At 34.0% G+C, this 16,716-nt stretch overlaps 1 protein-coding gene across 6 annotated transcripts in view; it reads left to right on the forward strand.

The window, feature by feature from the left end:
- Positions 1-16,716, forward strand: part of LOC122511834 (protein scalloped) — a 194,332-nt gene that overhangs the window by 168,169 nt on the left and 9,447 nt on the right. For all 6 annotated transcript variants that reach the window (XM_043627339.1, XM_043627344.1, XM_043627340.1 and 3 more), the window contains one exon: positions 12,749-12,879. In XM_043627339.1, coding sequence (XP_043483274.1) covers positions 12,749-12,879 — 131 coding nt within the window. The remainder of the gene's footprint in view (positions 1-12,748; positions 12,880-16,716) is intronic.

Genomic DNA, 16,716 nt, shown 5'->3' on the forward strand with positions numbered 1-16,716 from the left:
CTATTTTGAAATCAAATGAAGTACAACCCACAGGTAAAATTGCAAAAACAATTTCAAAAGCGTCTTGTTTTTGAGACCTGTTTTGATTAAAACTTGAAAGTGTCAGAAGAAAAAGACAGAGAGAGAGAGAACGTACGAGAAAGTGAGAGACAAGAGAGAGAGAGGAAAATAATATACGGATGAAGACAAAGAAAAAGTCTTTGGGATAGTGACAGAGGTGGTTCAATCTTTTCCTGGGGAAACTTTCGAGACGAGGGCCGTCATTCCTGAGGCTCGCCTCTTACCCAAGCTGAAGCCAGCTAGCTATTTTAATTAGCGCAACAACGGCAGAGACGAAGCGTTGTTTCATATTTACGCAGCCCACCAAGCCGGCTTTGCTCTTCCGCCTTTTCGACGTAATGAATATTAATTCACGACTTTGGGCCGTATTCGCCTTTTGCCTCTTGAAATTACGTCCCCATTTTCTCAGTAATCTTCGTCAGCTTCAAAGCTCTGCACTCGTTAGTTCTATCTATATATTTCTCTCTCTCTCTCTTTCTCTCTCTATTTTTTGTAATTGAAATCAAGGAAGAAAATGAAAATTCCTTAAATTATATTAAAACCAGAAAAAAAAAATCTTTTGAAAAGGAAAACACACTTTTTAGAAAGCGCAGCGAGTCTGCAAAAATTTCTTTCCTTCAATTGTATTTTTATTGTGTAATATTTAAAAAGTAAAGGTGAATTCATAATACAGTCACTTAAAGTTGCGTTCACAACTCTAAAATTTTTGGAAAATTAAAATTAAATTCTTTAGAGTGTATTAGTCTTTTTTTTAGAAAGAAAATTTATCGAAAAATATTAAAATGGCGTTCACACCTAACTGTAAAGGTATTTCTACAATAGCTTGCAAATTCGTCTTAATATCAAATGGCATTTCACAATTTAAAAGAAATTAAAGACCAATTTTGTAAGTTCTCCGTAAACAAAATAGTAAAAATGCGTTCACAATTAAAAAGAGGTCAAATAATGAACTTTGTAAAATTAGAACGTAGAAAATAAATATAAATATAAATATATAAAACATAAACTATATTATATATTTTTCGCGATTTGGAATTTTTTTTTGCAACAAGTGAAAATTTTTATGTTTGATTCACACTGAGAGTGACATTGGACATAATACACGGGAATAAATAGAGAGAGAGAGGGGGGGAAGAGCTTTAGGAGAAGAAAAAATCGTGTCTATGTAACTATGCGACTTACTCGAAAGATCGTTCAAGGTTTACGGAACGCGTAATCCCGTTTATCGTCCTCGTAAATCCAGGAATATACACTCCACAACGCTTCCAAAGCCGGCGCTTTAATCTCTTTCCATTTTACGACGCGTTTTACGGGGTTATTTGAAACTGTGGGTTTTTGGAGACGGTCTCTCTCTCTCTCATTCTCTCTCGCTCTCTTTCTCTCGACCCGAAAGACGTACATCGTCCAATAAAGAAGCTAGGACTAAAGGAAACCATAAGCGAACGGCTTTTACTTCCTGATCCTTTTTCTCTCTCTCACTCTCCCTGTTTTTTCTCTCTCGCTACATTTTTTACCAGCTGTGAAAGACGAAATTTAGTGGTTGTAAAAGAGGTGCTGAAAGTTTTGTTGTTGTCGAAATGATCCTTGAAACCTTTAACTACAAAAACAATTTCGAATAAAGTAATTGTTTCTTCCTCTCTTTTTTTTACACCAACCAAATTTTCGCCAACTAGCTTCAATTTTCGGTTTTATTTTAATTATAAGGTGTACATGTTTTTTAATTAATTGCAGAAGGTACCTTAACATGGTAATTTTATTTTGGGAAATTAATTTACTCACAATTTCCTCTCTAGGTGTTTATTAGTCATGGGTCGGTAAAACAGGGCAAATTATAGGCGCGAAATTTAAATATAGTTATTGTTAGCAATGGCAATAATTAATTAATATATTAATTTATAACTAATTAATTTTCTAAACATCTATAAATAGAAGAATAAACAGAAGAACAATTAGAAAAATAAATAAAAGAAAAATTTAAAAGAAAAATCTGCTTTACGATTTGAAATTTGCGCCAAAAGTTTACCGACTTTACCGACCCATGACTAATGGGACAATAGATAAGAAACTCAGTACGTAAAATAATACATAACTTTCATATGGAAGCAAACAGACTATAAATAGTTTAAAATAAAATAAATAATAGTTTAAAACAGTAGTTAAGAAAAATAATGACCAAAAACAAAGGGATTAAGAGAAATTGAGATTTTCTTTTTAAAGTGAATGGAAAAAGGCAATTTTTCTTATTAGTTAAAAGAGAGGGATTTTTTTGCGTGAGAAGAGTGGGAGAGCGAAAAAGGGGTTAAAAGAAACCCAAATGGAGAATGTGAAACTTAACCTCTAATTGCTGGAAATTAGGAGCGTGTACGTTTAAGGATTTATTCAGTGTGAACAATTTCGAACGAATCGACGTGCAATTTAAACGATTAGACGGCCAATTTAAACGATACTGAATTGCCGGGGGATTTCGTTTCAAGTGGCACTTAAAACACGAAAACCGATCTTTTTGCTCGCATGATTGCAAATTGCTGGATTTTCTGAAAATTGCTTTTCGAACAATATTTAAAGAGGTCCGGAAACATGGAGAGGGGGAGGAAAGAAAGTAAAGAAGGACCGAAAAAAAATTTACGTCTGCTGATTTTTTTTCTCCTGGTTGTGAAAAGAAAAGTTCTCTGTTACAAATTAATTACAACAAAATAATGTTACCACGTGAATTGAGTCTCGTTGAACATTTTCCTCCGCACTTGACGGTAATTAAAATTCAATTTGCAACTGGGATTTTTAAGAGTGAAAGATTCCGCAATTTAAATTCTGTTATTAAAATTTATGAAGAGGAGAAATTTTCTTTTTTTATTTTTAAATATTGTAAATTAATGTAAATATTATCTAGAAGTTTATTTGTTTATTTAAAGGTTTCATTTTTATTAAATTGTAAAAAAATTGACAAAATTCGCTAATTAATAATTTTAAATTGGATTTTCTGAAAATTGTTTATGGGTTAAATAGTAAAGGTGTCAACACAATCCGAACAGTAAAGGTATTTTCATATCCTAAACATAAAAAGTTGTTTTCATAACCCATACAATAAAAGTGTTTTCATAGCCCAAACAGTAAATTTTTATTAAAAATCCAAAAAGTAATGGTGAATTTACAAGACCAATAAAGGTGTATTGATAATCCAAATACTAAGGGTGTCTTGATAACCAAAATTGAAAAGGTGTTTTTATAACCGGAACAGTAAAGGTGTTTTCATAAGCTAAACAATAAAGTAGTATTAAAAACACAAACTGTAAAGGTTTATTCATAACTTAAATAGTAAAACCGTGTACATAACCCTAATAGTAAAGGCTTATTCATAACCAAAATTTTAACGCTGCATTTATAAGATAAATAGTAAAAGCGTATTCATAAGCCAAATAGTAAAGGCGTATTCATAACCAAAACAATAAATACTAATTCATAACAGTAGTAAAAGCTTATTCATAAGTTAAACAGTAAAGGTGTATTCATAATCAAAATATTAAATCTGTATTTATGACACAAATAATAAAGGCGTATTCATAACCACAACAGTAAAGGCTGTCGCTTTTAGTGCTCTGGTTATAAATACGCCTTTAGTATTTGTAACTCAAGTAGTAAAAGCATATTTATAACACAAATAGTAAAGGTGTATTCATAATCAAAATTTTGAAGCTGTATTGATGATACGAAGTAAAGTTTTATTCATAACCCAAATAGTAAAGGCGTATTTATAACCACCACAGTAAATGCATATTCATAACACTAAAGAAACGCATTCGTAACAAAAACAGTAAAGCTTTATTTATAACCCAAATAGTAGAGGTCTATTCATAACGCAAATATTAAAGTTGAATTAATAACCGGAATGGTCAAATTATTAAGCGACATTCACAACACAAGGTACAAAAATACCTAAAAAGAAAGGAAATACAAGTTCACAAGCACAATTTTTCCAATTCAAAAAGCAAAAAATTATCCTCCCTTTTCCAATGATGAATTTCGAGAAAAATTTCTTCATCTCTCTCTCTCTCTCTCTTTTTCCTTCATTGACAATGAGAAGTTTTGACCTATTTCCTAAACTCAAAATTCCATGGACAGAATGAGAAAAAAATAAAAGGAGATGAAAAAAAATATCAACTCGAGAGAAATTTCACTGGTACGCTACTGGATGAATAGAAAGTGCGGTGGTGGTAGTGGTAGTGGTGAGAAGAAGGAAAGTAGAGCGAGAGAGTGAGACGAACGACGACGAGAGAGCCGAGTTGAGTTTGTGGGCCGCTTAAGGGACGGGGAAACAAAAAGGGAGGGATGCAACTTGTACGAAGGGTAGCGATGGAGCCTGGATGTTGGGGAGGAGGGTGGCTTGTGTGTCGGTGGTAGGGGAGTTGACTATAACCCTGGAGGGTGGCGAAACTATGCGAAGAATGTGCAATTAGTGAACAGAGAGTGAAGGGCAAGAGGGGGGTAAAGAGAGAGGAAAAGCCGAGGGTTACCGTGGGACGAAAGGGGGAATACACACACACATACAGACATACTAGGTGTAGGTGTGTATTCACCTTTAGGTCTCTGTGTGTGTGTTTGTGAGAGAGTGTGTTATGGGGGAGTTTTGAAACGAGGGAAAGAGGAATCGCGGGGACTTCGTCGTTGTGTGGTGGTTTGCCGTTGGTGATATATATACATGTATATTTATATATATAGAGTAGATAGAGGAGGACGCCTCCAAGAAAATGGAAAGAAAGGAAGATGGATGGAACGACGCTCTGGGAACGATAAGAAGAGACGCGGGGTTAGAGGGGGGGTCACCGTGTCAGGATGCGATCCTTGTACCGACACAAGGACGAATCTACGTCACTGAGCTTTCGCCTTGTTCTGAATTTCAAGCACCTTACCATATTTCTCTTCGCGTATTTTTCAATTTCTTCTCCGTCTTCGTTTTTTTTCAATTTTACTCGCAGTTGCTGAATTACGCTTTAAATGCGTCTTCTTCTTTAATTGATTCCTTCCATTATTGACAAATTAATACCAAATGGACAAAGAATTATTGCTATATTTTACGAATTAACTCCCTATGAATGCGACTTTAAGAATCTTCCATTAATGACACTGTAGGAACCCTAAAATGTAATATTGTAAATGTTTTTTATTTTTTGACAAATATTTTCTATGGATAAGGCTTTAAATATTACCGTTGGATGACATATTTGGAAATTCCTCTATGAATGCCCCTTTAAGAACTTCCTGTGAATGACACTTTAGGAACTCTCTATGAATTCCCCTTTAGAAACTCCCTATGATTTGCACTTTAGGAACATCCTATGAATTCATAGAGAGTTCCTAAAGTGTCATTCATAGAAATTTCCTAAAGTGGCATTCATAGGGAGTTCCTAAAGTGGCATTCATAGGGAGTTCCTAAAGGGGCATTCATAGATGCATTTACAATTTTGTTCATTCAACGGTAATTTTTAAAGCCTCATTCACAGGAAATATTTGGCAAAGAATAAAAAATGTTCACAATTATTAGAAAATTGATGTAAAATATTTTTTTTTTACTCTTTTTTTTGCAATGGAGCTGGAAATAGTTTTCCAAGAAATTTTGAGACGGATCGTGGTTTAATGTGACTTTTGGTTTAGAGTGAGCGCTGACAATCTGTAATCAACTAAACAAGCTTGAAAGCACTTTGCCCCGGAGTATCGACGTCGGCAATAACTGTTTGTGAACCATCGATTAGTTTGGTCCTTAGTGGGTTTAAGTCTATGCCAAGGAGGCAGAGTCCTCTGCCTCTCCAAGTGTCAAATACACTTGCCACTTTTCGGTCCCAACCTCTTGTTGATACTTCATCGTCAACTCCATCAATTTACTTTATACCCTTCTCTTCTCGATTTTCTAATTTTCCCCGTTTCAGGAATAAACACTGAAAACCAGTATTTTCAAAACAAAAAAATATTCGATTTCGATTTTAAAAAATAATATCAAATAAAGAGAAAATGAAAATTTCCCTCTATTACAGGGGGCAAAAAAGAGACCAAGAGAGAGAAAGAGAAAAAAGAGAGAAAGAAAAAGAAAGAGAGAGAGAGAAAACGAGGGAAAGAAAGAAAGAGAGCGAAAAAGAGAGAGATAGAAATAGAAGGAGATTGAGAAAGAGAGAGAGAAAAGGATAGAGGGAGAGAGATAATCGTCAGCGAAGTGAATTGAAAATGTAATAAGCGGAGATGAAGAGATGAGAAAATTGTATTATCAAAGAAGAGAATCGACTTGAGATCGACATATATAGACGCATTTATCGTTTAAAAGGAGAGTCGCGAAACCGCTCCCCATGCTCGTTATTCGAAACCACGATCATAATAGCCCTTCATGTTAAATTGAGCATCAAGCAAGTGATTTACGTTGATTGCCCGTCGGCCGTCGCATCCATCGGTACACTCTGTCTTCTCGTATTCAACGCCGATCCTCTACGATCGTTCATTGCACATTTACCGTCCAATGCCAAACATTGATTCACTTCTCCCCTTTAGATATTATTCCCTCTCTCTCCCCCCCATATATTCATCTCGAAAACTATTCTCATGCAAATTTCATTTATATTTACAAGACCTCTGCATTGAAAAAAAGGAAAATTTCACCTTATGTTCTTAAAAAAGGCAAATCGTTTACCTTCAAAAAAAGCGAATCGCTTTTTTCGAAGGTAAACGATTTGTCTTTTTTTTAAAAAAAGATAAGGTAAAATTTTACCCCTTAAAAAAGGAAAACCTTTCTTTGAATCAGAATTTATTATTAGAACATTATGTTTGGATTATTGAATGTTGAAAGGAATGATGGGCATAACAAACACAACCCCCTTGAAGAATGTTTGGCTTTCAAAAACAGAACTTCGTCTCCTTTCTAGGAAGGTTCATGGCGAGCCATTTAACGGTCCTTGCAAAATTGAGTCATCACGCGGTTCGCTTGGAATCTCGGATATTTTCCTCTCGATGCTCTCGCCCCCTACCCTAAACCACCCCCTGCCCCCGAAAAGCACAGAAGCCATGCTTTCTCCCACAAGTGGAATTGAAGCACGAGAAAAATTTTCTCTTGACACTATTTTTTTTGTCTTCTTTCTCTTCATAAAAATAAAATCATTTTTCTGTCGTGATCACTATTTTTATTTATTTATGAATTGTTCCAGGATTATGATGTAAGCTTTAGGATTGTATTGCGAAATATTTCTTACGTTTTCCGTTGTAAAATGTACTTTAGGTTTGCGTTGTGAACTTTGCTTTAGTATTTTAATGTGAACTCTGACGTACATTTTTTGTTGTGAACGGTACTTTACTATTCTGGTGTGGACTGTACCTAATATTTTTTGTTGTGAACGGTTCTTTACTATTCTTGTGTGGACTCTGCCGAATATTTTTTTTGTTGTGAACGGTGCTTTACTATTCTGGTGTGGACTGTAACGAATATTTTTTTGTTATGAACGGTACTTTATTGTTGTGGTGTCGACTCAACCGAATATTTTTTATTGTGAACTGTACTTTAGTATTTTGATGTGAACTCTAGCGTATGTTTCAGTTGTGAACGGTACTTTACTATTCTGATGTGAACTGTACCTAATATTTTTTTTTTGTGAACGGTACTTTACTATTCTGGTGTAGACTCTACCGAATATTTTTGGTTGTGAACTGTAATTTACTGTTCTGGTGTGGACTCTGCCTTACATTTCCGTTGTGAACGGTACTTTACTATTTTGGTGTGGGCTCTACTTTACGTACAAAATTATTTTAATTTGTTTATAATAATAATAATAATAATAGTCTAATAATAATAATATACTTTATATTTTATAACAAAATATAAAGTGGCATTCACAACACAAAAATTAAGTACCGTACACATTGCTTCAAAATAACAAAAAAAAAATTCCAAATAATTCGAATTTAATTTAATTAAATTCTCTTAATAGTAATAATAAATATATAAATAATAGCAATTCTCCCGAAGAACCAAAAATTTTACAAAAAAAACAAGTACCAAAAAAACTAATTTACTGACAATAAAAACTTACGTTTAACCTTGCAAAATATATTTTTAAAACTCGAAACTGGTAAAAAATTGCATTTTAAAAAACCCTTTTACATTTCGTCACGCCAGTCGGAAAAGACTCTCATTAGTGAAACTTAAGTAGTAATTAACAAGGGGTCAACGGTATATGTCGTGACTCATGACTCATGCTAGTTGCTTGAAAATCAAGCATTTTTTTCCCTATATATACAAACACCGATATTCTTCTTTTGCTTTTTCTCTCTCTCTCTCTCTCTCTCTCTCTCTCTTTTCTCAAAAACTTTGCAAGTTTAGATAAAAAAAAAGAAAAAAACAAATTCGAGGTCTTAAAAAAGCCAGTCACGTTACGGATGAACGTAAAATGTGTCTCGAAACTTTAAAAGGACTTTTTTTCACAAGGGGAAAATAATTCATTGACGTCACCGGGAAAATCCTCTGACTTTTCAGCTTTGACTTTCTTTTTTTCAGTGACAATTTTTTTTTCCTTTCTTTCTACAAACAAATTTTCGAATATATAAGAAGTTATCTATATATTCTTCAAAATGTTTTCTATGGAATATTGGAATTATTTTTTTTGCCAGGAGAAAATAAAATATATTTTACATCAAGATGTATGAAATATTGAGAATAGAAGATTAGAAGTATGGTTTAATTTAGTCGTAAATTTTAATGGTGTCTATATTGGAATTTCTCGTAAAAGCCAAAAAGGATAATTAAGGGGGATGGAAATTTCGTGAGAGTGGATGTTGCATTGATACGTGTGAATGGATTGATTCAAGTTTGGCGATAGTGGTGGTGGTGGATCGTGTAATAAAGGATATTCCGGCGTTGAGGCTTATCGCTGCTTAGATTTCACAGCCGTTAAGGTTTATGGTCGTGATCATAAAACGGGCGCCCAGGCAACATGAAATGTGACGTAATTGAAATAACGTTAGCAATATGGTTACGACAATCGCAAATACAGACAGATTCTCGCCTCCCGATGTTATATCCCAATTCCCATTTGCGTATTCGAGTTCTCCTGGAGAAATAACTTTCAATTATTACCAAATATGTGAAAATTTTTTTATACTGTTTCTTTTAGTTTTGGTCTTTCGCAATATTCCCATTGTGAATGAGCCTTAAGTGCGGGGAGTGAATTTCTATTCTTTTATTTATTTTCCTCATGGTCTATGAGGGTCGCATTAAATTAACATAACCTTCTTTGGATTGTGAAAACCCCTTTAACTATTTAGGGTTGTGACTTTTACTTTTACTTTAGTATCCTCGGTTTATGAAAACCCCTTTATTCTTTTGGGTTATGAATGAAGCTTTAGTTTCTTCGGTCTATGAAAACCCATTTATTCTTTTAGGTTATGAATGAAGCTTTACTTTCCTCGGTTTATGGAAACCTCTTTATTCTTTTGGGGTATGAATGAAGCTTTACTTTCCTCGGTTTATGAAAACCCCTTAACCGTTTAGGGTTCAATTCTAATCTACTCTCTATGGACTATGAGTACCCTTTTACTTTTCTGGATTATGAATGACACTTTACTTTTTTAGATTGTGAATAACTGAAAACTGTAGTGTATGAACAACCCTTTATGTATTTCGTGCCAATATCGCTGTTTACTAAATTTCCCAATTCTGAAACAAAGGGAACGTAAAGCATACTTCACAAAAGTAAAAAAAGAAAGACTTTCTAAAGGATTCTAAAGGATCATTCACAATGCCGAACTATTAAATTTCAAACCTCAGAAAAACTAAGTAAATAAAATTAAAGTAAAAAAAATAATTTTTTAAGAGTTTCATCCACTTTTTTCGAAATAAAAATTTACCACAGCGTTAAATTGTAATCGATTATTAGCAATAATCGACAGTCGAGTTTGCAATTAGAGCTTAACGAACTTTCAGAGATCCAGTGGCTCGCGTTTACCCTGAAAATTCATTAAAAGGATCGTTGGATGGACTTGGAAGTAGAAGGCGATTGTGGAGAGTTAGGAAGGGGGCGGGGGAGGGGGGAAGGCAAGAGGTCAGGGATGAAGAGAATTTAACGGTGGCTTGAGGGGTCAGGAAGGGTGAATGTGGGGGGATGAGGTCTTATAAGTGTCAGGACGAAGGAAAGCGCCTTGAAAGAATGGTTGTAAGGTCTGGGGTAACCAGGCCTCTCTCTCTCTATCTCTATCTCTCTCTCTTTCTCCACGAGGATATTAAATTTTCAGCGGACTCGAGTGCCCGTTTCGTTTAATTATACGACTTGTTTCCGGGGCGAAATGACGTTATTCGCGCATTTGTTAATCCTACCCGTGGATTAAAAGAAGTCGCTCTTTTAATGCAAACATTGCGCGATGAAATAAATAATTCACTACTGCTCACACTCTCTACACAAAAAAAAGGAAGAAAGAAAAGAATGAAAAATAAAACGAAATCTCCCGGAGACCGCAAAAAAAAGAAGAAATCTCCGGTGACAGAATTGGCGAAGGGTGAATAAGAGAGAGAGAGAGGGAGAGTATTTATTTTTAGTACTTTTCTCAACGTGACATTCGAATTTCGAATTCATGGATGTCATTTATTTTTTTTTTTGCCTTTCTGAAGGGGGATTAAATGAAAAATGTAATTTTAAGAAAAGAGGCAAGAAAAATTCAAACACGAAATAATAATGCAAAAAACAATAATAATAGGAAACAGAAAATAAAAATAAAAGACGTTAAGAGGATTTGTTGTATTATTTAAATACATTCGGAATATAAAATGAGTGAAAATTTGTTCACAGTAATTTGTAGAATTTTTTTTACTTTACTACTTTTATGTCGACTCTACTTTACTCTACTCTACTCTACTCTACTCTACTCTACTTTACATTCTTAATGTGAACCACACACTACGTTCCCGTTGTGAAATATCCCTTAAATTTCTATTGCGAAATATGTTTTATATTTTTCCTTTTTGCTCACTATATTACAACTTTTTTGTTGTGACAAATACTTAATATAAACAAAAAAAAGGTGAATTCACAATCGATAATTCGTTTAGTAATTTTTATTTTCTCCCCTGTGGTTGGCATCACCTTTCAACGTGGCAATTTTTGGGGCAAATTTTATGTCCCACCGGGGGGAATGAACGAAGATTAAAGTTAACTGCGGAGAAGTGTATCGGGTCTTCGCCACGCGTCGCGGAAGTTACTTTAAGCACCAATTCGCTTCGCCCTCGGTCGTGTATTCAAAACTTTTTTTTATGGCAATTTCAGTGGAGCTTATGCTGAAAAAAACTTGTGCAACCACAAAACGATCATTTTACGGTTAATGCTTCTTAATTTTTTAATATTACCCTCGTCGGCGAATTTTTTATGTTTCACCACAAAACAAGTTTTGAAAAAAAATAATTAGACAGTAATTATTAAAATTTCAATAGTAATAGTTGGTAATAATAAATTAATTTCATTACTAAACAGGGAAAAAATTGTTAAAAAGTTGCTGTCTTTTTATTTGTTTCCATAATTGTGAATACACCTTTAAACTAATTTATTATTTATTTATTAGGCCTAAAAATTGTTAGGCTCAATAATAAAAATAATAACAATTCTTACTAATTAGTATAGTAATAATTAATTAATTGAGTTACAAAAACGGTTAGAATTATATAAAGTTGCATTCACAGTGGGAAAAAAAATTGCTTATTGATGGGAATCCCAGTTTTTGGAAAAAATCAAAATTTAGTGAATCCCCGTTTGCAGTGTTGGAAAAACAATTAAGTGTATTTCATAGGACAAATATAAGTATCGGCGCACAACTTGAAGGACATAAATAATGGTTCACAGATCACAAAAATACATAAAGCCTCATTCATAATGATATTAAAACAGGAAAAAGTACTGAAGAGTAAAGAAATGAATAAGAGGAAATAATATATATTTAAAAATATTTATTAATAAACATTTATTAAATATTTAAATACAAATATTTTTATAAGGAAATAAAATGAAAGTAAAAAGTAAAAAAAAATCGAAAAAAAATTATTTTCAAAAAAATGAGATTAGAAATAAAAAATGAGTGTAAATTATTGTTTCTTGAAAAGCTCGGGCAATCTTAAAATTACGATCGTGTTTCTTGGTTGAGCCAAACTGTCTGTTTCAAGTGGACTGGAAGCAAATGGCTGCCTGCAGATATAATTACCCTCTGCATGTCGATTAATATCAATTTAACGCTATTATTAAGCCGTCCTCTTGCTTTGAGCTGGTACTGTTCTACACGGCACTTAGAAATCTACTCAAGGATATTACCTCTCTTAGAAAATATTTCGAAACTCGATTTTGTTTAGAAAAATTCTTTTCGCAATAAGAAAAACACTTTACAAAAATTGCCAAAATTTATTATTATTTAAATTTTTAATATTTATTATATTAACATATTTTTATTAATTACGATTTCTTCATTATTCGCCTTAATTATTTTTTATTAATAAAAATTCATTAATTTTTTTATTAATTTATTATTATTAATACCCCATTGTTATTAATTTATTATTAATTTTTGAAATTTTAAATTTATTTAAAGGACCTTAACAGTATAAATAATAATGGAAATTCATTGTGATCTTTGGTCCTATTTTTTTTTAATTTTTATTTATTAACAATTGACAATTTTTTTTGTTTTCCAGGTCGCAATGAGTTGATCGCACGTTACATCAAACTAAGGACCGGTAAGACGAGAACGCGAAAGCAAGTCTCGTCTCACATACAGGTCCTTGCTAGGAGGAAACTTCGAGAAATCCAGGCTAAACTCAAAGTGGTGAGTTAATTTTTCCCATTTATTTATTTTTATATTGTTACCATTTTTTTCAATAATATTCCTTCTCTGCTATTTTTTTTACTCATTTATTGACGAATTTAACGAGAGAATTTATTAAAACGCTAATTTTTGCCTAATTTTGCACAATAAATAATGAATTTTTCGAAAAAAGAGTGAAGTAGCCTGGGTGATCAAACGCCAAGGCTTACGAACGCGGAAGTTAAGCATCGTTGACTGCGATTAATATTTGGATGGGTGACCGCTGTGGTATACTCTCACAGAATTTATGTTTTATTATAATTAATAATAGAATTCTGTTTTCTTCTAATAGAATTTATTTCAATTTTGTTTATTAAAAATAAATAAAGTTTAAACCGTATAAGGCCTCGTGAAATTTATTACTCAAAAATAAAGTTTAATTCAAAATAACCAGAATTTAGTTAAAGGTAAAAAAAAGCCTTAGTGGTGAGTTTAAATAAGAATACATAAATTTAAAAAATAAATTGTAAACATTTGTAAATAAATTCTATTTTTATTACAGGAAAAAAATAAAACGGGAAAGTGACAAAAAATTAATTAGCCTTCCAACAATTTCCGCTATTTAGCTTTATTAACCAATTTCGAATCGTGAAACTAATAACACCACTCTGGGTTAATCAATATCATTTTTTTAAAAATGAAAGAGAGGCAAAAAAAAGGAGAAAAATTAGAATAAATCGCTCGCGTGCCATTGCACATTCACCGGATAAATCAGCCGTAAAAATGAACTCCACCCGCTTAATCAACAGCTGAATTATTATTACAGCGAATAGCGAACAATTGGGCTGGGTTAATAAATCAAAGCACGGTTTTCGTTGAGTCGAGTGGACAGTGGTGTGTGCGTTTACATTTGCCGCCGTTTGGTCAGCATTCGAGAGGGGTTGGTTTTCTCTCTCTCTCTCTCAGTTTCAATATTCTCTCTCTCTTTCAATACTGAGAGAAGGAGAGAGAGAGTATTGAAACTGAGAGAGAGTGGGCATAAAGGATAATGGGGTTCGTTGAGGGGGGTAAAGCCAAGCGCCTCTGGTTATGTAGACACGCGTATATATTTCCCTCTGTACGCACAATGTGTAGTGGCTTTTGTACGCGTTTTGCCCTGAAAACTCTCTCCCTCTCTCTCTTTTGCCAACCACTGCAGAACCGCATGCCATCGACATTATTCACGGCACCGGGTCGCATTCGGCTAGTGTGACGTAATTTTCTGGTTTCCGCTTCCGGCATGCGAGGCCAGACATTCGATCGAAATATTATCGCCCAAGAGTGCGACGATTTCGATCTCGGAAAATTAAATGTTGTCTTTTCAAGGTTTCTGATTATTTTTATTGTCCTTTCAAGTATATTCTGATTATTTTTATTGTCTTTTCAAGTATTCTGATTATTTTTATTGTCTTTTCAATTTTTCTGATTATTATTTCTTGTTGAAAATAAGGGGGAATTTTGTCTTCTTATTGTGCTTTTAAATCCGGATGGTGAAAAGAATGGATTTCGGTTTGTAAATGTCAAAAAAAAATTGTGATTGAGCGTAGTTTAGATTAAGCTCCGCCTACTGCATGTCGTCGCTCCCACTCTGCAACTGACACTCCGCCTCGAGCGCACGAGAGCGAAAGAGAAGTCAACGCTTCTCTCGCTCGCTCTCGTTACCCCCACTTCCAGGGGACGCTCGAGGCGGAGCGTAAGCGCCGGAGTGGGGACAATGAGAGCGAGAGAGAAGTCCTCTTTCTTCTCGCTCGCTCCCATTGCCCCACTCTTGCGCTTACGCTCCGCCTCCTTCGCCCGCTGGAGTGGTGGTAACGAGAGCGACAAAGAAACCTAGTTTCTTCTCACTCGCTCTCATGTCCTACGGAGTGTCACGTTCCCAATTCGTTACCAATAAACTTTTTCACCTAATTAAAAATTAAATTTAAATTACCTCCGAAGTGAATTCGAATCAACCTCAATATTAACCCACAGCAAAAAATCCTCTCGTAAAAATTATTCTTCCCAAACCAAAAAATGCAATAAAAACTCTAAAAAAAAATTATTCTCCGGTATTTTTGAAATTAAATTCTTTTTTTTTCTCTCTCATCCAAACCACCTTCCCACTACTCGTTTAGCCAACTTTATGAACATTTCTGACGAATTGTGAAAATAGAGACACAGAGTTTTACATTTATATCAGTATATATCGTATCGTAGGTGCAGATTGCATCGAAAGTTTTATTGCGGTGGTATTTCGCGTTTGGAATGTCATTAAATACACCGATACCATTTTCGGCATATCCGAAATTCCTCTCGGGGTTCTTTTTTTTATTCAGCTCCTCCACTATTTTTTTTCTATATCTGTGTGTGTGAGTGTGCTCTACATCCGCAGAAGCCGGAAAAATGAGAGTCGAGTCCCGAGTGTGTTCGTCTCTCAATTAACCGAATTGATTTTGCGCACGTCACGTAAACACACCGGATGGATGCAAAAGAAAAAAAAGAGATAGAGAGAGAGAATAGAGATATATTTCGTATATGTCGATTTCAAAACAAGTGTATGCCAACCATGCGGGAATTTTTCCACTCAACGCTATTTGAAATCGGGATGGGAGAGGGGAGGGGGAGAATTTTTTACTTCTCTTCCTCCCTCCCTTGATTCTTTTTTCTATCCATTTCTCTCTTTCTTTTTTTATGTAGTTCGTGAATTTGATGTTTTGTGAATCGAAAACGTTTGACCAATCAAGTTCTTGATAAATTTTCGATACAGTTAACCGGAAATTGTAGTAAAATTAATGTTTTCTTTTTTAAAAAAGTCCTTTAGTTTCGGTATTTTTCGAAACTACAAACATTTTTTTACGATCTGTCATGGAATAGTTTTTGATTAAAGTTGCATTAAGAAGAAGATAATGTGGAAAAAAATAGGTTATGGATTTTTAACTGTGTGTGAAAAAAAGTTGACTGTATAAATACACCTTTAAATAAACTTTCTTCTTTCTTTTCTTTGAATATTTAATTTTGTCTGCTAATTTTTTCGCCAGATATTAATGAAAATTGTTAAAAGTTTCTTTTCTGTAGCCGAAACTCTGTCATTTTTGACAAATAAGCAGATTTGACAGGGTAGGGTAAGCACAAGACGGATATTTTTGTTTCTCGTTAAATTTGACAGGGTTGGGTCGGTGAAAAGTGTACATTTGGTTCCTTGTTTTTAAGGGTACGTTTACACCTTCGGTAAAAGTTTCCAAAACGGGAAATTTTTACCGAAGGTGTAAACGTACCCTAATTTGTTAAATGTGACAGGGTTGGGTAGGCGCGAAGCGTATATTTTATTTTCTTGTTGAATTTACCAGGGTTGGGCAGGTGCAGAGTGAATCTTGGTTATTTTTCTCATTTCTCGGAAGCAACCTAACCTAAAAATGAGTCCAAAGAAAATTTTTTTTTATTATTTACAAAAAATAGAAAAATATATTGTCATATTTTGTACAGAGCGAGTAAAAAAAGGGAGAGAGAAAGAGAGAGAGAGTTACAATAGGCAAACGTGCAAACTCATTGAGTCCATCGATTCACGGGCCATTTTTCTGTCGCTGACAGTCGATTTAGACACCGCGAACGCTAGTAAAAAAAAGTGTCTCGATCCCCTCGAGATATATCGCAGGAATATACAAGGGACCAAAAAATAAGAGGAAAAAAGGATGAAAGGTATGAAATTGTAGAACGATAGAAGAAAAAGTGCTTTGCCGAACGAGAAATAAAAATGTCGAGATCTCTTCGTGTAATTCGAGTCGATATGAACTATATGAACGCCTGTTTGTTTTCAAAAAAGTTTTTTTTTTGTTTTTCCAT

Source organism: Leptopilina heterotoma, unplaced genomic scaffold (assembly GCF_015476425.1).
Source record: "Leptopilina heterotoma isolate Lh14 unplaced genomic scaffold, ASM1547642v1 Lhet_90, whole genome shotgun sequence".
Taxonomy (NCBI): Eukaryota; Metazoa; Arthropoda; class Insecta; order Hymenoptera; family Figitidae; genus Leptopilina; species Leptopilina heterotoma.